The 23787-nt window shown below is 44.2% G+C and overlaps 1 protein-coding gene across 5 annotated transcripts in view; it reads left to right on the forward strand.

Moving 5' to 3' along the window:
* LOC140912529 (SITS-binding protein) overlaps positions 1 to 23787 on the forward strand; it is a 73375-nt gene that overhangs the window by 25338 nt on the left and 24250 nt on the right. For 4 of the 5 annotated variants that reach the window (XM_073347040.2, XM_073347036.2, XM_073347041.2 and 1 more), the window contains 4 exons: positions 777 to 1045; positions 7420 to 7556; positions 20872 to 20993; positions 23554 to 23733. In XM_073347040.2, coding sequence (XP_073203141.1) covers positions 777 to 1045; positions 7420 to 7556; positions 20872 to 20993; positions 23554 to 23733 — 708 coding nt within the window. The other variant, XM_073347042.2, reaches the window with a different exon arrangement.

Genomic DNA, 23787 nt, shown 5'->3' on the forward strand with positions numbered 1-23787 from the left:
GGCTCCTGGGCTGGCACTTCCACTGAGCCTTCCTCCTCAGCCACCAGCCCTGACTGAACAGCTCTACAGGCTTTTATACCTGACTTCCAGTCAGAGCTTGCCCAGCAGAGCCTCAGGGGCATGGCTTCCTCTGCTAGGAGGGAAGGGTTAACTCTCTCAGTCGCAGTATGGGGCCGGTCCACCCATCACAATGAAAAATACCTCGCGATGCTCTTTTCAATATTTATTCACTGACACACATGTCATAATTTACAAAGGATTTTTTACTGGTAAGCTTGATTTTCAATTAAAGGAATTTTCAGGCTTGCTGCCAATAGCCTGGGGAGAAGTGTAGGCACTTAGGGTTTGATCCAAAGCCTGTTAGAAAGACTCCTCATGACTTCAGGTGGGCACTGGATCAGGCCTTTCACCAGCAATACAGAGCTGCCAGTTCTCGTGTGTCAGCAAGTCATGCTTTCCACAAGTCACTTCAAGGGTTGCCCAACCAGTATACATCCAGAATATTATCTCTAACAATGCCCTATGCCATTGGCTTCAGAAGAAAATAAAAGCTCAGTGCTATCTACTTTAATAATAATGCAAAATAATAACATGGCATATTATATCATGGGAGAGAACATCTTCCTGACCTCACCTAGTGACCAGCTTATGTCCTGGTGCATGGGGACTGAGAGCTTTTACAATTCTATCCTAGCTAGTGTAATGGTAGACGCTCTGGAATTAGTAAGTGTATAATGGTTCAAACCCAGCCTCATAATACCCTTGCTGTATCACAGACTCCTCTGCTTACCAAGTGGAAAGGGCAATTTTCTGTCCGGCTGAATGTGACCAATGATGCTGCAAGAAACTGGTACATGGACAGGGTGAGCCTCTTGTGGCAGAGACTGGGAGCGCAGTATGTGACTTTTGAAGGTGCTGAAGGAAACACATTTGCGGAACAGACAGTCCAGCCACCCAAAGAACTGGAAGGGGATAAATACATTGGCATTTTTGCTCTTATGGCAGCTACGCTGGGAAATTCGACAATAATTAGTGCCGTCACAAGGTGAGTCTCAGGAAAAGCGCTCGAAAGGTGAAATGAAAACAGACATCTAAAGCCTCCAGTTGGTCCTATTTCAGTGCAAGCAGGATAGCTGGGCTAGGGTCCAAACAGCCAAGGAAGAGGGTGAACTGTACGGGAGCCCTGTTTTAACCCTGCGTGGGAACTTGGGTGGGCATTGTGGAATGAGAGATTCTGCATGTGGCACAGTTTAAAGCACACAGAGTAACTCATCTTCATGCCCCTTATCTGAAATTGGCTTCAGTGGAGGAGAGCAGTGGTTGGTTTATCTCCCACTGAACAAACAGACCAGCTAATGGCAGCTGCCAGTTCTGCTATGCAAGCAAGCAGAGAGTGCATCCACATTTGTACTGTAGGAGGTATGATTCCAGCTCACGTAGGGATACCCGTGCTGGCGCTACTCGAATCAGCACCTAGAAATAGCAGCAGCATGTGTGGCAGCTCGGGCTAGGTGCCCCATTATGTACCCGGAGGTCAGGTGGGATTGTACTCAGGGCAGATAGCCCAAGCAGCTGCCTGTGCCCCCAGGGACACACTGCTATTTTTAGACGCTAGCTCAAGCAGAGCTAGTGCTGGTACGTCTATCCAAGCTGGGAGTCACACCTCCCAGCTCAGATGTAGCCATGCCCAGATCCTCAAAGGCATCTAGATGCTGAATTACCATTGATTTCAAATACCTTTGAGGATCTGGGCCATAATGGCAGTTTGCTCCTCCCAGCCTGCAGCCGCACCATTATTGTGGAATGCACTAACCCTGCCAATCTGAAAGCACCACTCCTGAAACTTGTCACTGGAAAGAAAATGCACACACTGCAGGGATGGATTCAGCCCCAGTAGGGACAAGGAAGTGGCTGGATGATTGGGTCTACTGCCCCATGTGCCTTGTTACCCTGTCAATTAACCCATTACCCAAGCAAGCTATAATTTGCTGATCTTCTGGTTGGGGGGGTCATAGAACTAAACTGCAGAGTCTACTGGAAAGATTCTTGCCAAAGACCGTTCGACTTTGGTTCGGCTCTTGCTGATTTCAGTTCCTTTGCTGAAAAGTGCAAAGCAGAATTAAATGTATATGTTTATTTTATTCCAAAACTCAAAAAAAAAAAAAATTGAAAATGGCTTTTTTCCCCACAGAAAAAATCAGGATTTTTTTTTTATTAATTCCCTGCTTTTTATTTTATTTTATTTTGGTAGAAAAATGTTTCAGCTAGAAAATTGTGATCAAATCTACACATACCGTTTTGCAGGCACATAAATGAGGAAATATGCAAAATGGGGCTGGCCAATAAATTTCTGCTGCAGCTTCTAGAATCCAGGGACACAAATCATTGTTTCCCAAAGAGAAAATCCAGCCCAATTAGTATTATGAGAGCAAACAGGCTGAGGCTCCATCTCTCTCTTTCTTAGTGATAAATGGCCATAAAGAATGATAGACTGTTCTGATACAGTTGCAAGTCTGCTCTGATACTCTTGCAAGTCTCTTGAAATGACCCAACTGGAGGGCTTGTCCTGCAGCGTGAGTGTGTGAGGAGGCTTTTTCTTTCCCTTCCTATGACTGGGGGTTTTTTTTGTCGTTTTTCAGTGTGTGTTATGTTTATAGGATGACACACAAATCCAAGGTCTTGGCCACTTATGGTAATCCAAGCTCCCACAGCACCTTTTGCAAAGCAGGGGCATTAACTCCAGTGTTTTAGCCAAAGTCCAGTCTGAGCAGTTATTTTGCCACCTAATTATCACCTGTAGTTTCAAATGGATACAGTCTTCTTCGCTTTCTCTCCTGTAATTTTGCTGTACACTACCACAGCTGCCATATTCCACACCAGAAGTGGGTGTATTTCAGTGGCAGGGACAGAGATCAGTGGTTAATTTGTGCCAGGGCTTGCCAGGCTGAGACCTGGCACCTCTAGGCTTGGCAGTTCATAGCCCTGGCACCTCTGGGCTTGCCACATAAGTTATTAAAGTAAATCATTGATTGATCCCTGGCACCTCTTTCATTATGAATTAAGAAAAGGAGGACTCGTGGCACCTTAGAGACTAACCAATTTATTTGAGCATAAGCTTTTGTGAGCTACAGCTCACTTCATCGGATGCAACTGAATTAAGCCCTGCAGTGATCTCTAAATAGCCTTTACATATCACACAGCAGGCCTAATTAGTCAGTTAATGTTTGCAACACACTTTGAGATTAAAGTCACTATGGCACTGGAGAGCTTTGTTGTTTTTACGTTGGGATCTCTTGTATTTACCAGATGGCGAAGGGATACAAATTATTTGGGAAATAAATATTTTCAAGCTTCTTATGAGGCTTTTACAGGAAATTGGAAACAAAGATAATTTTAAACGGTTCATTTAAAAGAAGAAAAGGCTGTAACTCTCCTTGGGAATGCCTAGTTCAAAGACATTTCTAAATCGGCTGTGGGACTGACAGTGATTCAGAAAGACGGTGCTGTCTGTGACGATTCAGAAGAGTGTCAGGTATCACCTAGGAAATGAAAGCAGTAGGGTGGCAAGCTGTTCCTACAAGCTGGTCATCTGCTGATGCAGATTTGCTCAGCCACTTGTAATTAGTAGCTCTCAGATACCAGAACTGCTCCAAATACCATTGCATCAAATCCCATGTCACCTCTGAGAAAGCATCACCAGAAAGTATTTTTGGGAGCACCTGTGGACCAATCAGTCTGTTATTAGTAGTACTGTTGCTCATTGTTTATGGTGCTATTTATATTCATGGCATATCTTTAGATACCTAAAAGACACTATCACTGCCTTGAAGATCTTGTAATCTAAATTACCCAGTTGGGCCTGGGTCACAGTGTGATAAAGGTTAAGAACCCCCTAGTTAACGGTGTTCTACTAAAATCAAAGATCACCACTTCAGAGCCCTAAGAGCATTTAGGCACAAATCCTGAAGTTTTTCCCTAATCCTTGCTTGCACATAATTCCTGTTGACTTCACAGAGAGTTTTGCTGGAGTAAAGTCTGCAGGATCTGGCCGTGACTGCACATGCAGAAAAGCAACACCCAAACTATCTTATGGACCTATACCAGAGGCAATATGCTATCAGAAGCCTTGTGACCCCTGAGTGTGCATTGAGGGCCCAACCTAATTCCCAATGAAGTCAACGGAAGGGCTCCCAGTGGCTTCAATGGGCATTGGGTCAGACCTTGAGTAATGGCACACAGAGCAATAAGAAAGCCATGAGGAAGGGTTTGCTGAGTACTGTAAGGATAGGTATTATGGCATTATTACAGTAGTGACACTGCTAATGACTGTTCTGGAAATGTCCAAATGTTTCTAGGAGCTGGAGCAGTCTGAATCTGATGCTCATGCAGTTTATAAAAGTGTTGTACCTTCTCTCTAGCCAGTCTAACTCCTGTGTGCTTGCTAAATACTATGTGGTGTCAGGAGATACATAAAAGCAAAATTGGAGGACTGACCCCATTGGAATTGCAAGGAATCCTCACAAGAAAACGGTGTCAGCATGTAAACAGTTTGATGTTTTTCTCGTACTGATGGAGATCTCAGAGAAAGCAACTAAAATGCCAGCCATGATGTTTCTCTGCATGTCAGGATCAGCAGTATTGCAAACGTCTGATGCTTTTACATGGAAGGAGGGACTAGAAGACATAAAGAGGATTTGGCATAGATGATGTATACAGATACTAGGAAAACCTTTCTAACTGTAAGGATAGCTAAGCACTGGAACAGGTTACCCACAACAGTGTGGAATCTTTGCCACTGGATGTTTTAAAGAATGGGTTAGACAAACATTGTCAGGGATTGACTAGGTCTACTTAATGTTGCCTCAGCACAGAGGGAAGGACTAGATGACCTTGTGAAGTCCCTTGCAGCCCTACATGTCTATGATTTTAGAATTACTTAAACCTTGAAAAATATTACATCTGAGAGACATTCAGTTTTTAAAAATTCATAGTCAAGGGCAATATGAGTCAGTTAATTTATAAGTGACTAACTCGGTGATTAAAGCTCAAACTTGAATTTGGGGAATAATGTGACTCTTAATAATCAAGAGGCTTGTATATGGAATACAAAATGACCAAGTGAGGCAAACTTGTGGAAAAGATGATTTAACCCACATTTTAGACATGTTGTTGGGCCAATGAGTGAAATGTAGATTTTGGCTTTTGATGATCTGGCACAGATAAGCAATAGTCCAGTCTTGTCATGTTAAAGAGACAAAACTAGAAATGAAGGAAATCAAAATCAAAATCTCTCTCCATTAGATGTTGTCAAGAACATTAGCCAAGGAATTACCCAGCATTTGGTCAAATATGGTGTGAAAGCAATGAAAAAATAATTTTTCAAGGCTATGTCAAAAACTGTAGTTAAACTCAAGAGTGTCTCTGTTTTGGCAAACAATTCTACAATTCAGATCTCTTTGGTAGTATCTGGAGAATTTACTGCTGCAGACTAACAAATACAGCTAAGCATTAATGATAGAACTGTAGCCTTTTAACCTAGACACTGGAGTACAATGTAGTGTTATTCCATTAAATATCTAATACTGTAGGTAAGGAAAGGATACAGAAAATTAAAGTAAAGCTTGTTTCATATTCAGGTCAGAAAATACTGGTATAAAGGCAAATAACTATTACAATTTGCTTTAGAAACCAGTAAAAAATAATATCTTTTCGAACAGTTAAATGCAGATGGTATCATCTGTTGAAGACTAAAAACCTATCTACCCACAAAATTAGTTAAAAATATGTTTGCTGAAAACACCATAAAATTGCATACAGAGAGTGTAGGCTGTATTTGGAGAGACTTCTCAAATGACCTCAAAGACTCAGGGTATCTGAAAGAAAAATTCCAGTTAAGAGAAACAGGTCAATTTACTCTAGTGGTCCAATTATGAAGGGAAAAAATTTGTGCTTATAGATACTGACAAGTGTAATTTTAACTGTATGGAAAAAACAGTAATTACTGAAAATTTAGATCAACTTACAGACAGATCTAACTCTAGACATGTAAACTGAAAGCCAAATGAATTAAGAATATGTATCAATCCATGTGGTTTAAATAAAGTCAGAAAATGTGAACTGTATATGACTAAAACTTGAAGAATTGGGGGCCTAACACTTTGTACCAAAAATATTCTCAGTGTTAGATGAAGAACCTGCATTGTGTCAAGTTCTAAATTAGTGACTTTTCAGACACTGTTTGGGTGTTTTAAGGTGTGCCTTTAATTGTTAATTGTGTTCCAGAGCATATCAAACAGTGTAAAGACTTGTGAGGAGTTCTAAGGGGTGAAAGTCATAATGGATGAAATTCTGATTTGGGCTAGAGACCTCAAAGAACACAATGAAAGACTTCGCTGATTTTGGCAGACAGCAAGGGAGAGGCACCTAACCATGAATTTAACTTCTATTAGACCAGTTGTTGATTTTTATCTGTATTGTGCACTCGAAGAGTAGCCTGTTGCATTTGATTTATGATACCTAAACATGGCAGAAAGAAATGACTTCTAGATTGAAAAGAAGGTGTTTGTGTTTGTCTTACGTTATGTACGTACCCACGCCCGAAAAGAGCCATTAATAAACTGGTTGAAGACTGCTTGGAAATGTGTTTAGATTTAATCTTCAGCACAACCTAGATCCCAATTTGTGATGCTGAAGTTCGAGAGAATTATTCCATACTTGAAATAAAAATTGAATAAAGACTTGCCCCAGCTGATACCAATAGCAGGGCAGTAAACACAGTAATACCACCAGACAATAATGTAGATAAATATGAAATTCATGAAGTGAAACCTATGTCTATTATAACCTCAAAAATAACAGAATTCCTAACTGGAACATGAAGTTACCCAGCTTTACATGAAATGAAACTAAGAGTTTTGCAAGGACAGCACAATGAAAGAGCAGAGTTAGAAATAAACCTAGCCATTTCAGGACAAAAGCAGGGAGGACAGCGTTTTGCTAAAGCCAGACAGATTAATTGTTCCAACATCACCATACAAATAAACTCTTGCTAAAATACACTGAAGTCATCTAGGTACTGAAAAATGTAAGCAAATGGCAAAAGGTGCCTTGTTCTAGAAGGGATGAGCATTCAGAGTATGTCTACACTAGCACTGGAGGTGTAATTTCCAGTTTAGGTAGACACACAAACAGCAGTGTATCTGTGGCTACACAGGTGGCAGGACGGGCTAACTACCCCAAGCTCTACCTAGGGGTTCAGACTATCTGTTCTCGCTCCAGCATGCGCACACCCTCAGTTGACAGATGTCACAGCACAGGGCGAGGCAGGCAATGCTTTCTGAAAGAGCTGAGGCAACCTGGCTTACTAAACATTACATGTGTTTTTCTGGTTTGCTGTTCATCTGCCCTTGTTGCTCCTAGATCTAACCACCTGCCACTCTTCATTCAAATGACCCCGCTCCAGTCGGACTGGAGCTACGCTGGTTTGAAGGGAATTATACCTTCTGTGCTTCACTACAGTCTTCTTGGCTACAACTTCTTCATTCCGGATGCTGTAGGTAATATATTTTTGTGATCTGTTCGTATCCCCGACCATTCTGCATGAATTTTGTAAGGTCGAAGCATTGCCTCTTGCTACAGCAGGAAGAATGCATGTGGTCTGTTAGCTCCATCAGCAAGCTGCTAAAAACCATAGAAAGCTATATTAAGACACAGCCTCGGGGGTGGGGGGGTTGGTATCCTATTCTATGCCACATCAAGTTTATTTGATTTATTAACCAGGGATTTTAAAGAAAGGTTTTTATCAAATTAAATAGGAAACCCATATGATTCTAGGTTCCCTGGGGTTAGATTTCAAAGAACTCCTTAATTTTGTACCAAGGGCAACTTAACTGGGTCCAGCTCATTGAAAATATGCCAGGAGCCTGAGGACTGCATGTAAATTTGTATAAACTGGCATAGATTGCATCCACTTTCGTCTCTTGGGTAGACTGTGAACTGGCCATGTGGCATAGTGGGAGCCCAAGGAACTGTGCACCAGCTCCTTGAGGTATTGAGCCAGAGCCTCACCTGGTGTAAGTTAGCATAACCCCATTCAATGAAGCCTCTCTTATGAAAAAAGAAAAGGAGTACTTGTGGCACCTTAGAGACTAATTTCAGAGTAGCAGCCGTGTTAGTCTGTATTCGCAAAAAGAAAAGGAGTACTTGTGGCACCTTAGAGACTAACCAATTTATTTGAGCATGAGCTTTCGTGAGCTACAGCTCACTTCATCGGATGCATGCCGTGGAAACTGCAGCAGGCTTTATTTATACACAGAGAATATGAAAAAATACCTCCTCCCACCCCACTGTCCTGCTGGTAATAGCTTATCTAAAGTGATCATCAGGTGGGCCATTTCCAGCACAATTCCAGGTTTTCTCACCCTCCACCCCCCCACACAAATTCACTCTCCTGCTGGTGATAGCCCATCCAAAGTGACAACTCTTTACACAATGTGCATGATAATAAAGTTGGGCCATTTCCTGCACAAATCCAGGTTCTCTCACCCCCTCACCCCCCTCCCAAAAACCACACACACAAACTCACTCTCCTGCTGGTAATAGCTCATCCAAAGTGACCATTCTCCCTACAATGTGCATAATTAAGGTGGGCCATTTCCAGCACAAATCCAGGTTTTCTCACATCCCCCCCACCCCCATACACACACAAACTCACTCTCCTGCTGGTAATAGCTCATCCAAACTGACCACTCTCCAAGTTTAAATCCACTCATCCAAACTGACCACTCTCCAAGTTTAAATTAAGTATTTTTTCATATTCTCTGTGTATAAATAAAGCCTGCTGCAGTTTCCACGGTATGCATCCGATGAAGTGAGCTGTAGCTCACGAAAGCTCATGCTCAAATAAATTGGTTAGTCTCTAAGGTGCCACAAGTAGTCCTTTTCTTTTTGCAAATACAGACTAACACGGCTGTTACTCTGAAACCTGTCTTATGAAAGGAGACTCAAAGAGCTTGGCTTGTTTAGCCTAACCAAGAGAAGGCTGAGGGGAGATATGATTGCTCTCTATAAATATATCACAGGGATAAATACCAGGCAGGGACAGGAATTATTTAAGCTCAGTACCAATGTGGACACAAGAACAAACGGATACAAACTGGCCACTGGGAAGTTTAGACTTGAAATTAGACGAAGGTTTCTAACCATCAGAGGAGTGAAGTTCTGGAAAAGACTTCCAAGGGAAGCAGTGGGGGCAAAAGACATATCTGGCTTCAAGACTAAACTTGATAAATTTATGGAGGGGATGGTATGATGGGATAGCCTAATTTTGGCAATTAATTGATCTTTGACTATTAACAGTAAAGATGCCCAATGGCCTGTGAAGGGACACTAGATAGGGTGGGATCTGAGTTACTACAGAGAATTCTTTCCTGGGTGTCTGGCTGGTGAGTCTTGCCCACATGCTCAGGGTTCAGCTGATCGCCATATTTGGGGTCGGGAAGGAATTTTCCTCCAGGGCAGATTGGCAGAGACCTTGGGATTTTTCGCCTTCCTCTGCAGCATGGGTCACGGGTCACTTGCTGGAGGATTCTCTGCACTTTGAAGTCTTTAAACCATGATTTGAGGACTTCAATAGCTCTGACATAGGTGAGAGGTTTATTGCAGGAGTGGGTGGGTGAGATTCTGTGGCCTGCATTGTGCAGGAGGTCAGACTAGACGATCATAATGGTCCCTTCTGACCTTAAAGTCTATGAGTCTATGAAGCTATGCTGACTCACATCAGCTCAGAGTCTGGTCCCTTGTGTCTGAGGCAAGGGTGATACCTCTGGGAGCAATGGGGAAGCACGTACAGCAGCACCATCCACATCCTTTTCTCAGGGCCGGGCATATGCTCACCCCAGTCTGCCTCTCACAGGAGTTTCTCTGCAATGCTATTGGTGCTAGAGTCTCCTGGACCAGGGATGCAAGATTGTGCGTGCGCAGAGGTTTCTTGCAAGTTTCTTGTGTATGTTGGCAGGGCCGTCCTATGATTTATGGGGCCCTAGGCAGTATTATTAAACTGGTGCCCCTATGCTCCATTGAAGGCTGTCCTCAGCTGGTGCCACTGACCCCAGTGTGTCAAGAGGGCACAGACCCCCAGGACCTCCCATCACCATTGCTGACACACACGGAGCTTCGTACGCAGCAAACGCTGCAGCAGTGACTCACAGCAGGCTTCACGCTGTCAGGTGGAGGCTGCATCTTGCCAGAGCCCACGGCCCTCCTGCAGCCCCTTGCCACTCCTGGCTCACCACAAACATTTTGACCGAGCAGTACCAAGCAGTAATAACAACGACAATGATACAACTGTGTGTGTACGTGTGTGTGTGTGGTTGAGACAATCAGTATTGGAGGACTGTGACTCGTGAGAGGCAGAGTGTATGTGGGTGTGAGAGCCAGTCTGTGTGTGAGGGAGACAGTGTGTGGGTTAGGGAAGTGTGAGAGACAGTGAGTGCACTCTCACTTTAAGTCCCCTCCCTCACCGCCTCCCCCCCACCCCATGTGGAAGTTTCGCTCCTCCTGACCTGGCCCCGGCCTGTGAGGGGCGCAGGCAGGCTGGGTCCAGGGAAGGACTCCACTCCGGGCGGTGGTGGGCCAGGCTGCCACGCCACTCTGGGCTCCCCAGGGCTGGGGCGGCAGAGCCGGAGGCTGGAGCCCTCAGCCAGCCAGCTGAGGAGGGAGGGAGGGAAGGAGGAGCTGGGGTCGGGGAGAAGCCCCCTGGCCCAGCAAGGGGGAGGAGCCAGAGAAGAGAGGATGCCAGTGAGCGTGGTGCCCCAAATTTTCCGGTGCCCTCCGTATGCCTAGGGACGGCCCTGTGTGTTGGGACCTGCCAAGGGCTGTACCAAGAGGGCCTACAGAGGCTGCATCTTAGAGCTCTACGGGCTGCATAGCTACCTGGTAGTTACGCTTTTGCCATCACCTGCCCCAGGCCATCTCCCCACTCAGAGGGTAAGAACAATGGTGGACTCTATGAATTTCTGCTGCCACTTTAAAATGGTTGAGCTGAAGTCTGCATTCGAGTCCAGCACACTCGAGTCAGGTCTGAGAAGGAGGATACCTTATGAAAGGCCTAATGGAGAGTAGCTGTACAATCCATGGGTGCCATTTTCTATACTTAGGGCTCTGCTCCTCATTAGTAATTTGGTGCCAAGCTCCCACTGACCACAGCCTTACAAACGGCTGCTCCCAACGCCCTCGGATTATTTTTGACCTGCCGCTCCCCACCGCTCCTTGACCAGCCAGTATTTTCATGGTGACACTTATCAGCACTGGGAGTTCAACCATCGCTGCAAACTCTACTTACATGAAGGCAGCATCGTTTGCACTGGGTGCAGTTTACCCCAGTGTGAAGCCCTTATTCCAGCCCAGTTATGGAGTTGCTCAACAGCTCCCCCTGCTGATTGGGGTGTGGGCTCAGTAGTCCAAGTACAAAGCCACAGCACAGTTTGCTAAAGTACCTAGGTCTCCTGAGGGAAAGGAACTTCCTCTTCCTCCATTGCAACCTACAAAATGATCCAACGGATGTAGCTCTGGATCATTCATAGAGGATCCTTGCATAGAGATACCATTGCTAAGTTAAGACATAAGCCAGGGCTGATGGGCAGCTCAGTGGCCTTTTGACAGAACTGTGTTCATTCCAGAGGCACAACCACGGGTCAGTGTAGATGTCTCAGATCATTTGTAGAGAGCCATGTTCATCATCTCGGAGCCAGCCGGGTTGAGTGGTGCCTCATGCCCTGTTGGGAGAACCCATCTTATCCCAGTGGACAAAATCAGAGTGACTGGTGCCTTGTGCCCTCAAGGAGGAAACCTGTTCACCCTAGATGGAGAACTGAGGGGGACTGTTCACTCACTCCCTATAGGGACACAATTATGGTAGAGGTTCAAACTGGTGAAGATCCTGATAGAAGGGGACAGACCTGGGCCAAAAGAAAAGGACTACTTGTGGCACCTTAGAGACTAACCAATTTATTTGAGCATGAGCTTTCGTGAGCTACAGCTCACTTCATCGGATGCATACTGTGGAAAGTGTAGAAGATCTTTTTATATACACACAAAGCATGAAAAAATACCTCCTCCCACCCCACTCTCCTGCTGCTAATAGCTTATCTAAAGTGATCACTCTCCTTACAATGTGTATGATAATCAAGTTGGTCCATTTCCAGCACAAATCCAGGGTTTAGCAAGAATGTCTGAGAAGGGGGGGGGGGTAGGAAAAAACAAGGGGAAATAGGTTACCTTGCATAATGACTTAGCCACTCCCAGTCTCTATTCAAGCCTAAGTTAATTGTATCCAATTTGCAAATGAATTCCAATTCAACAGTTTCTCGCTGGAGTCTGGATTTGAAGTTTTTTTGTTGTAATATCACAACTTGCATGTCTGTAATCGCGTGACCAGAGAGATTGAAGTGTTCTCCAACTGGTTTATGAATGTTATAATTCTTGACATCTGATTTGTGTCCATTTATTCTTTTACGTAGAGACTGTCCAGTTTGACCGATGTACATGGCAGAGGGGCATTGCTGGCACATGATGGCATATATCACATTGGTGGATGTGCAGGTGAACGAGCCTCTGATAGTGTGGCTGATGTTATTAGGCCCTGTGATGGTGTCCCCTGAATAGTTATGTGGGCACAGTTGGCAACGGGCTTTGTTGCAAGGATAGGTTCCTGGGTTAGTGGTTCTGTTGTGTGGTATGTGGTTGCTGGTGAGTATTTGCTTCAGGTTGGGGAGCTGTCTGTAGGCAAGGACAGGCCTGTCTCCAGGAGGTGGATGGATGGATGGATGGATGCCAGGTTGTAAGGCTGCATTTAACTGCACTGTTTTTTGTTTTTCTTTTGTGTAATTAAGAGCTAGTAATTTAATATGAAGTTGCTGCCTCTTGTGTCTGTGTACCTCAGAACCTCCTCCTTTTTGACCATCTCACTCTTGCAGTGGGGTTTGTTTGAATCATTCACACCTGGCAGAGGAGAGATGTGGGGAAAAACACCCCCAGAGCAGGCGGGGGTGGGGGCGGGAGAGAGTTGTCATTAGAGCCGCATCTGCACAGGTTGTTTACACTTTCTTTGACGTTTCTGGCTTCCTGCTTACAACGTGCTTGGCTAAAGTTCCCTCAGGCAGTGCAGGGCCAGAGCAGCACTTAGTTTCTCTCAGGTCTAATTTAATATTGTTTTATACAGCTCATTTTTCGCATTTAAAACTTGCTTTAGCAGAGCCAAACCCAGAAGTATATTATTGGCCTGTCTAAGCATACCCTTAAAAGGAGTTTATCTTAATAATGATGAGATTTCCCCCTTTTTTTTCTTTAAGTGTATATATAACATTACAGTGCATCCAAAAAAAAAAAAAAAGCCTATGTCAAAACAACATTAAGCATTACAAACTTAGAAAAGATCAGAATTTAGGTTTCCTGCACAACTTTCATCTGGCCCCTTGTGCATATCCATTAAGATACAATCTTTAATGACATGAGCACATACTATTCTTTTCCACAGGACTCTTCCCTCATTCAGTGCAGGCTGGTCAGTGAATTTTGTTTTATTCCCATCACTCAGTGTATAGCCTTAGGCCTTATTTAATGTACACTATTCAAACCTTGCCCTAAGGACAGAATAATTAATTTCCTCATGGTTTTTTTCTATAGCTCTCATTAAACATTAATTAATTTATTTTCATAACATCCCCGTGACATGTAGGATTGGTATTATCTCCATTTTATAGATGGTGGGACTGACACACAGCGAAATTAAAGTCAAAAGTGTCCACAAATTTTGGGTGCCTGATATGTGATGCTAAAGGCCTGATTCTTAAAGGTATTTAGGTGCCTAAGGCCGCAGATAGGTGCCTAGTGGGATTTTCAAGAGTGCCTATGAAAATCGTACTAGACACCTATCTGTGTCTTTAGGCTCCTATATAGCTTTAAAAATCTGGCCCTTAGGGTGTGAATTTTCAGAATACTTAGCATTATCTGCAACCCCTCTCTACCCAGGTCCTCCCTACCATATGTTCCTTACCCTACTGCATTCTGTGTCATGCGACTTCTTCTCTCTCCTCATGACCTAGATGCCAGCAGGGGGAGCATTGAGAGCACAGGGCAGACAGTGTCCCTGCTCTCAGTTCTAGCGCCCTGTCCCAGAGCAGCCTGAAACAGCAATTGCAGGGAAAGTCCTGCTCAGCCCCAACACCGCGGGGATGGTGCATGCACAGTCCAGCGGCATGTAGGAGCTGTGAGGGGCTGGAGCATGCTCAGTACAGACAGACTTGTTGGAGAATTTAGAAGCCAAACTCTAACACGTCTCTATTGGGTGTATATGAACGGTAATTTTTTCTTGGACAAATTTGGGTAGTTTTTTCATAGAAACAGCAAAAGACACTTTCCTGTCACAAAGGCCACCCCCTTGCCAAATTTCAAGTCTCTGCTCCAAAGCCTGGAGACATTAGCGCTTCTAAAAATAACATTCCTACAACCACTTCACTAACATGGGCAAGACAACATATTTTTTCCTTATCCTGTTCTCGGAAACAGCTGAATTATTTTTGCTGAAAGTTTCCCCCAAAGAGTTCAGCCACAGGCAGACACCCAGTGTGGAAAACTTCAGCCAAAGGGTTTCAGTTTGGCAAGGTTATAAACAACAGAAAATAGGGTCTTACAAATGAAAAGTTGTGGGCAACTTTAACTGTAGGGAGGGCTACCTGCACCGTCTAAAATGGTTATTTTTTCAGTCACCTTTTTCAAGCACATTTTTAAAATAGGGTTTTTTTCTGTTTGAGTCCTTTCTCCTGCTTTAAAAATAGCTTTTAGTAGGAGACAGCCTTAGCCAATGTTAGGATCTTCAAGTGCCTGCCAATTTGAGCATTCTCTCCCTCCAGCTTGAAGTACAGAGCAGCACTGTTTTTTGCCCCGTCACCTCTAGATGTATTGTTCTTAAGCCTCCCTACTTGGAGCAACTTACTGGGGTGATAACGTTCATGGCCAATAGCATCCCCAGGCTTTTGATTTACAAATGGGTAAGTTGGATACTTTTAGAGAGAGATTTTTTTTACTCTCAGGGATTCTGAAATGTCTGGTAATGCAGACATAGCTGGACAAGATGTTCAAAAGTGGGTACCTAAAGCTAGGCTCCTAAAGCCATATTTAGAAACCTAAATAAGTGCCCCCATTTTCAAAAGTACTGAGCACCCAACAGTTCCCTCTGAGGTTAAAGTGCATGATGGGAAGTCAGTGCATCTGATAACCAAGCCACTGATCTAGGTACATAGAATCATCAGGTTAGAAGGCACCACAAAAGTAATCTAGTCTAACCCCCTGTCAAGATGCAGGATTTGTTGTGTCTAAACCAGGGGTGGGCAAACTACAGCCTGGGGGCCGCATCCGTCCCTTCAGATGTTTTAATCTAGCCCTTAAGCTCCTGACGGGGAGCAGGGTCCGGGGCTTGCCCTGCTCTGCATGTGCCATGGCGCTGTGAGGCTCCCGGAAGCAGCAGCATGTTCTGCCTCCTGTTCCTATGTGTCGTGGCAGCCAGGGGGCGCCGCACGCTGCCCCTGTCCCAAGCGCCGCCCCTGCAGCTCCCATTGGCTGGGAACCGTGAGCATTCATGGCCTGCCATACAATTTTCATACCCAGATGTGGCACTCGAGCCAAAAAGTTTGCCCACCCCTGGGCTAAACCATCCAAGACAGATGGCTATGGAGCCTCCTTTTGAAAACCTCCAGTGAAGGAGCTTCCACAACCTCCCTAGGCATCTGTTTCACTGTCCTACTGTTCTTACAGTTAGGAAGTTTTTCCTGAGATTTAATCTAAATCTGCCATGCGTAGTTTGAACCCATTGCCTCTTGTCCTGCCCTCTGTGGCAAGAGAGAACAATTTTTCTCCATTTTTTTATGGTAGCCTTTCAAGTATTTGAAGACGGCTATCATGTCTGTCCTTAGTATCCTCTTTTCCATTAGGAGCTAACTTCTGTTTTTGAACATGTTGGCCAGTAATACAGCACAGAGTTTTTCTATCTTCATTGAACTCTCTACTAGCAACCCAACCTATTCCCATGGAGAATATAATAGAGAGAAAAACACCAGAGGAAGTCAGTGAGGGTGCTAACGGTTGTCCTGTACTGTGGCACATGTGAACACACACAGTACTGTTAAAGACAAGCTGACAAGTGTCTTCCTAGCTTGTATTCTTTCAGGGCAGGGACTTGTGTGCTCGTGCTAGCATCTAGCCCAGTGGGGCTCTGATCCTGGTTTAGGCCACTGGGTGCTCCCACACTACAAATAATGAAGAAGAAAAATGAGGGAGGCTGGTGGCAAGAGGTGTGTACGAGAAGCAAGTTCAATATTGAAGCTTTCCTGCCAGGCTTAGGTAGTAGAAGTGTATGGGCTCTGTATTCGTACAGTGAGCTGTTACTTGTAAAGCTATACCAAAACAAATGCTCTGTTTCTGAAAGCCTCTTACTATTAGAAGGGGATCTGGGTTTTTAATTCCTGCAGTAGGTTTTTAAATCAAAAATTTTGATTTAAACCAGTTCCATTATCTTTTTCTTTTCCTTTCCTTTTTTTTTTTTAACCCTCAAGCGACTGTCTAGTGTTTCAGAGGGGAATCGGAATCTGCGTCCATTTATCCCATGTGTTTCTTCTAAATTAGTCATTGGTACCTGCCCCCTCCACCATTTTCCATGTGATGGAGCAGATCCAGTTATTACCACCAAGCTATTTAAGGAAGGAGCAACAAAGCCAGGGAGAATAGGAATACATCTCAGGCCCTATCTGAACTCAGTTTCTTCTCTAGAATGAGTGTAGTAATCCCGGTGGTGCTACTCTTTGCATGAAACTTTCTAGTGCTGTGTCTGGGGGTCAGTGCCCTCTGTGTTTGGTCAATATCTAGTCTACTGATTTTGTTTGGAAGAACTTTGGAAAAAACTAAGGATTTAAATCCTGTGGCATAGTGTCATGAATCTGGGCACAAACCATGGACCTCCAGGTTGCCACCGTCCTGTGATAGCAGGATCAGCTATCCAATCTGCTCCCAAGCCCTAAATCCCCTATTGCTTGAGACCAAGAAGCATTCAGTTGATGTCAGTGAAGCTAGACCGATTTAAATTATCTGAGGATCTGGCCCAGGGTCTCCGATGCAGTGTTTAATTTGAGAAGGAAGAAGTGCGGGGCTCAAGCATAACAAAATGGCGTCCACCATACAGGCAAGGTCATGCCGCATGGAGAATGCCATTTTGTAGAACAAAATGGTATCACCCGCACAGCATGACCTCGCACTCACAGTATATACAAGGTCATGACTTGCACGCAGGTGTAGAATTGCACGCCTTATTAAATGCCACTGGCGAAAGAGGCATGCGGGCTGTGCCCTAGCATGAAAAGAGGTGCCAGGGCTAAGCCCCAGTACAAATTAAGCTCTGCGCCTATGCCCATTTCCAGTAATAACTTGGGCTGGATTCAAGCTGGCGACTTAGAAATTAAAATCTTCCTATCCCAGAGCCATCTATTTCCCCAGTTTATGACTTTTGAAATCTCATGACACCCATATTCCATATTACTCACTCTGGGTAAAATTCACCCTCAGGGCAGAGGATCAGCACAAGGTCTGTATATTATTTAAATCCCATTTAAATCCTCAGCGTAGACTCTTACTAAAGGATGAATTTCATCTCCTGAGAACATTGGAAAATGGAATATATTGCATGTCCAAATGCCTTCTGGCTTTCTGCTGATATTCATCTCTCCATAATGCCTTTCTCAGTGGTAATTACCAAGATTCTGGCAAAACAAAACAAAGTTTCTTTGTTTTATAATAATCTCTTCCCTACTGCTGCTTGATTCATTCAGTTACTCCTCAGTCTAGGGTCTTGTGATGTCAAAATGACTTTCACAGTCACTGGATTGTGTTTGAATGAATCTGAGAGAAAGAGGAAGCTGATTAGAAAGGAAATAGCTTCTGTTTACATAAGTATACTGGTAATCAGCAGAAAATAGTTACAGAAAAGGACAGTTTTCACTGTGATTTTATAAAATTGTATATATTTAGCTTGCTGGAGTGGTGTGCTGTAGCTGCTTTTCTCTTTGACAAGACTTACAGAAACCTGGCATTACTGTTAAACCATTCAGTTCTGAAAAGAAAGAAGGCAAGAGAAAAAGTTAAAGATTTTCCTTCTTTCAGCAGGTGATTTATCTAGAACATTTGTCTGTAATTTAACCACTACAGCCTGTGCACTGTGATACTCCAGCTGGAGTTACCACTGCATCACTTAATTAATTTTAAATCTCCATAGCATGGACTGACCTAAATTATATTTTATTTTATTTATTTATTCATATTTTATTTCAGCAGTCAGATGGCCAGTAACATTAACCTTTTCTTCCTTACCTGCACTCTCTCTGTCCCATTCAGTCAGACCAATAGATCAGTTCATAGACCAACCAATTGTACTCATTTTGAAACTCTCTGGAAAACTTTTGTCTCCACATAACCACCTGTGGCGGAACATGTGGGGTTAGATCCATAGCTGATGGTAAGTCAGCATTGCTGCATTGACTTCAACAAAACTATCTTGGTTTACACCAGCTGAGGATCTGGTCTGTGGTGTCCTGAACCATGCTTGCTTCTGTAGCTGTTATGACTTTCTTCTTCTTAAATACTATACAGTGGAAAATCCTTATAAGACTAACATATTTTCAGACGTATTATTACCCTTTCAAGTAGAGAAGCCTGGAAAACTGGGATTTTTCTTGAAACATTTTTTGTAGGAAAAAAATCCCCTTTTGAAATTTTCCCAATGTGAAATTCCAAAAATATGTGAGAGTGGGGTGTTTTTGTTTTTCACCTTCCCACCCTTCCTTGCTGTTTCTCAACTTTTTCCAGTGAGAGGGAAACACTTTTTTTCTTGTTTAAAACCATATTTTCAAGTGTTAACGCTTCAACACGCTATTAGTTTTCCAACTGACAAAAGTCTAAAAACTATCAGAAAGTGGGAGGGAGAAGTAGGTTTTACCTGGTCATTTCAAAACCAAATATTCTGAAGAAAAAAAAATCCCCCAACATGCTTTTGGGAAATGAAAAACTTAATCAAAACAATCCCCCCTCCACACACACACACACACACACACACACTCAAATATTTTTGACAAACACTATTTTCCGGTGGGTTTTTTTTTTTAAAGAATGCAGCCAGTTTTACTTACCAATGTTGCATTATCTGTTGTTCACAAAAATCTAGATTTTTGTAAAAACAAAAACAAAAGAAATCGTTTTTCTGCTGCAGATACACAGGGCCAGATCCTTAGCCTTAGTTATATGTAGTTCCATATAACTTGGATAAAGATTTACATTGCCTGAGGATCTGGTCCTGGTCTATCTATACAGTGTTGTCCTAGGGACTGCTCCCTTTCTAACCCAGGCTGGCATAAAAATGTCACCAGCTAAACCATAGCACAGAAGAGATGTGACCTCTCCCACCTCACTAGGTGAGGTCTACTGCACCCATTTTTCCTTAGTGAGGTGGGAAATGAGAGAGGCTTCAAAGTCTACCTGGGTAATTTGACTACTGCTAAATTTGGACAATCTCCCATCTCTACACTATAGACTTCTGCTGGAACAGCTAGGTTGGTCAGAGGTGCGAAGCTTTGTGATGCCTGACTGTCATAGTTGTGTTGCCAAAAGCCCTGAGTGGAGGTGCAGTTAGGCCAGCAAAGCAGTGCTTTTACTGTGTAGTTTATTTTGCTTGGGGTGCGGATGTGGAATTGGAACAAAATATACCGGAAAAAGCAGTATCCAGGGATAGCTTGCAGGTGAAGTGTCCTATGTAGTCCTGGCCCTTGAGGCAATGTTAACCTGATCTGATAATGCCAGCTGCTTTCTCACTCCACCCTTCCAGTTGATGCATCCGATGAAGTAAGCTGTAGCTCACGAAAGCTTATGCTCAAATAAATTGGTTAGTCTCTAAGGTGCCACAAGTACTCCTTTTCTTTTTGCGACTATGTTTATGTACAGCGCCTAGCACCATGGGTCACCATTCTCATTTGGGGACATTGGGTGTTACTGCAATACAAATAACAAAGAATTACATAGTACTTCCTGTAAAGAGGTAAGGATTATACTGTGGGGCTCATAGTGGGCAACATTTTCTAAAGAGAGTTAGGAACCTAAATCCCTTTGAAAATCAATGAACTGAGCTGCTTTTGAAAATTTTGCCCACTGTAAAATGCAATCTTTCACCTCTTCATCACTCATTTATTGCTTTCCCTGTTCAGTAGTGATGACGTGTTACAGGTGCCAGCTGTTCTGTGGCCTGTATGTAACGAGTCAGTGATTTCAGCCCTCTTCCCAGTGGGAAAGTGTCCACAGCCATGGCCTCTGACTTGCATGTTCATTTGCCGTCTGACAGAGAGGCTAAGGAGCGAATAGGCCTGAGGACTGAAGTACTTTCTTACCCCTCCAGAACAGGTTGAATTACATTGCAGGGCTGGGGGCAGGAGGGGAAGCTGCTACTGCCTGTACTGTGGATAAACTATGGACTTCTAGGGTTACCTTGCAGCAACACAGATCCTGGGATTAGAGCATCTCATTATAAATGACTGCCAATGTCACATCAACAGACCCCAGTCTTCGGCAGGCGGGATCGAAGCTGGGATCTCTGGAGCTAAATGCATGAGCCTCTACTGCATGAGCTAAAAGCCACAAGGCTCTTAGCTAAGGCTGTAGCGGACTTGTTAATCTCTAAATGGTCTCAGTGCCACTAGAGGGGACAGAACACCACACCCAGGAGGTGTGTGGGTTCCACATACACTTTTGATTTGCCTTTTCACAAACTGAATATGTCCTGCGCAGGAGGGACCCTGGCAAATGAGTTCCTGACAGAAGAAGAGCTGTATATTCGTTGGTTGCAGATTGTGACGTTCCTTCCTGTGATGTCCTTCAGCACTCCACCATGGGTCTGCTGTGACAAATGGGTACGTACTCTCCACGTACTACACCAACGCATGCTCCCTGATGCACACAAGACAGCTAAACTGCCCTGTAGCACCTTTCATCCAAAGATCACAACAGAGCTTTATAACACCCCCGTGAGGCTGGTATTACTCTCTCTTTTTTACAGGTGAACAAGCTGAGGCACAGAGATGTTTAAGGCCAAAAGGTTCAGAATTCAGAGTTTAAAAAAAATAATAAAAATCATTAATACAAGCTCCCCCGACACAATCTGAAGAATGGATTTTCATTTCTGTTCAGTGTTTCTAAATTGGAAACATTAAGTAATCCCAAAGTAACAGGAACAAATAACCAATAAGAAGTCAGGCTCCTAAATCCATAGATTCCTAAACAAGTGTGGGTGGATTTTCAATAATGCTGAGAACCTTCATCTCCCACTGAAATCAACAAACCTGGGCTCAGTCAGATCAGAGAAGGAAGTGAATTCCAGGACAAGAGCAGTTCAGTGCGAACACCCTGCTTCTGGAACCCCAGATGTTTATATCTAGGGTCTGTTGGCTCAAGTGTTTCAGCTGTTCTAGAAAGCCATGGCACTTCCTGTAATATAGTGCCCATGGCTAAACTTGCTCAACAGGTTAGCAAGCTACTTCTGCCCCAGCTGTTGCTTCTGAGAGGTTCTCAAGAGCAGTTCAGAACAGGACACATTGCGGTTAACCAGTCTAGAAGTCAGAAAGATATGAACAACAATGCAAGGTCTGTGTTTGAGAGAAATACCTTACCTAAAGGAGATAGAGAATGCCTTTTGGGCTACCAGTGCCACCTGAGATTCCAGGAGCAATCAGGCAACCTAAATCACCATCAAATTGTTCACCACTAAAGGCTTGCCTACACTTGCAAGTTAGAGCGCATTAAATCAGCCCCGGGTGCCCTAACTCCTGAGGTGTCCACACTGGCAAGGCACTTAGAGCACCTGGACTCTGCAGCTGGAGAGCTCCTGGTAATCTACCTCCACCAGAAGCATAAAGCTTGCTGTGCCCCGGCTGAAACGCCCAGGTGTCAGTGTGGTTGATGTGTTGCATTACTGCACTGTGATTGGCCTCTGGAAACATCTCATAATCTCCTGAAGTCAAGTGGCCACTCTGGTCATTGTTTTGAACTCAGCTGCAGGCATGTGGATATCCCCTTTCAAAGCTCCGTTTCTGACTGCTTATCTGCTCCGGGACAAAGCAACCCATTACTGTGGAATGCTGCTGCTGTGAGTGTGTGTGAGAGAGAGAGGCGGGGCGAGGGGGAAGGCGGTCTGCTGCTGTCTGAACTTACAAGACAGCATGCTGACACACTGCCCCTCAAAACACACCATCTCTCCCCCCCACGTACACACAACACACTCCCTGTCACACTCCACCCCCACCCTCATTTGAAAAGCACGCTGCAGCCACTTGCACACTGGGATAGCTACCACAATGCACTGCTCTCTGTGGCATTGCAAGAGCTGCTAATGTGGTCACGCCACTGCGCTTGCAGCTGACGGTGTAAACACACGGCAGCGTTTTCCCTGCTGCTGTCTCCGAAGGCTGGTTTAACTCCCAGCACTCTACATCTGCAAGTGTAGCCAAGCCCTTGGACAAACACTAGCGAATACCCCTGAACTGTAGGAAGCAAACCACACCTACTGGACTGGCAAGGTCCTTTCCCCAATCTATGGGCACTGCTATCTTGTCTGGGTTAAGCTGTAGCCAGGTCACTCTCATCCAACCCTCAATGACAACAAAGCAGTGATAAGTGTAACTCCCCGCCGTTCAGGTCTGATGAAAGTGATACCTAGAGCTGTGTACTGTCAACGTACTGATGACACCATTGCCCGTGAAGTCATGCTATCTCTCCCAGCAGTTCCACATACACATAGAAGAAGAGTGGTGGTAGAACAGAACACTGCAGAACTGCGCTCCTGACTTTCCTTGAAGCAAATAAGTGCCTGGGAGATAATGCACTTCCAGTGCTCCCCAGTTTAGCATGGCGGTGGATCACCCCTGAAGAGCTGACTTTCCACCAAGATGATTGCACTTCAAGGGAACACTCTGCCGAACATTCAGAAGCAGAAATGACAGTCAGAGAAACAGGGTGTCCTTCTGTATGCACATCTCCCCGCTGCCTCTGAAACAGCAAGTATCTAGAATAGAATCAAGCAGGCTGATCTTGGACATGGAGCTGAGGGAGACTATAAGGGGGAAATGATTCGTGGAAATTCAGGGTGGGAGAGTGAGTGCTTAAATCACACCCTCTATGTGAGTAGCAGAGGGTTAATCATTTATGGGTTAGAAGAGATGAATCCAAAGGGGATATTACCAATACACACAGCTCCTAGTGGAGTTCATAGCTACAGCTATTATCAATCTATCACAGCTGTTTGCACATGATTGTCTGGTGTGTCTATTGATCATTCTGCTAGGATTTACTGTGTCTGCTTTTCTGGGCAACTACTCTTTTCCTCCAGAAATACACAAGTAGGCTTAAAAGTCTCGTTTTTCTGCTCTTATATTGCCATCTATTAAGTGAGAGAATATGCTAAATTCTTCTCCTCAGGTACTGAATCTCACTAGGCAATACATACAGAGGCATCAAGATTTTGTTGTCCCGCTCATTGTAAAATTCAGCAAGGAATGGCTCTCCTGGGGGTATCCCATCTTCCGGCCGCTGTGGTGGCTCAGCCCTAATGACCCAGTCACCTTCACTATCGATGACGAATTCCTCATTGGAGACGAGGTAAGAAACATCGAGATTTGGGTACTAATTGCATGCAGCAACATTTAAGATTAT

The sequence above is a fragment of the Lepidochelys kempii genome, chromosome 6 (genome assembly GCF_965140285.1).
Source record: "Lepidochelys kempii isolate rLepKem1 chromosome 6, rLepKem1.hap1, whole genome shotgun sequence".
Classification (NCBI taxonomy): domain Eukaryota; kingdom Metazoa; phylum Chordata; order Testudines; family Cheloniidae; genus Lepidochelys; species Lepidochelys kempii.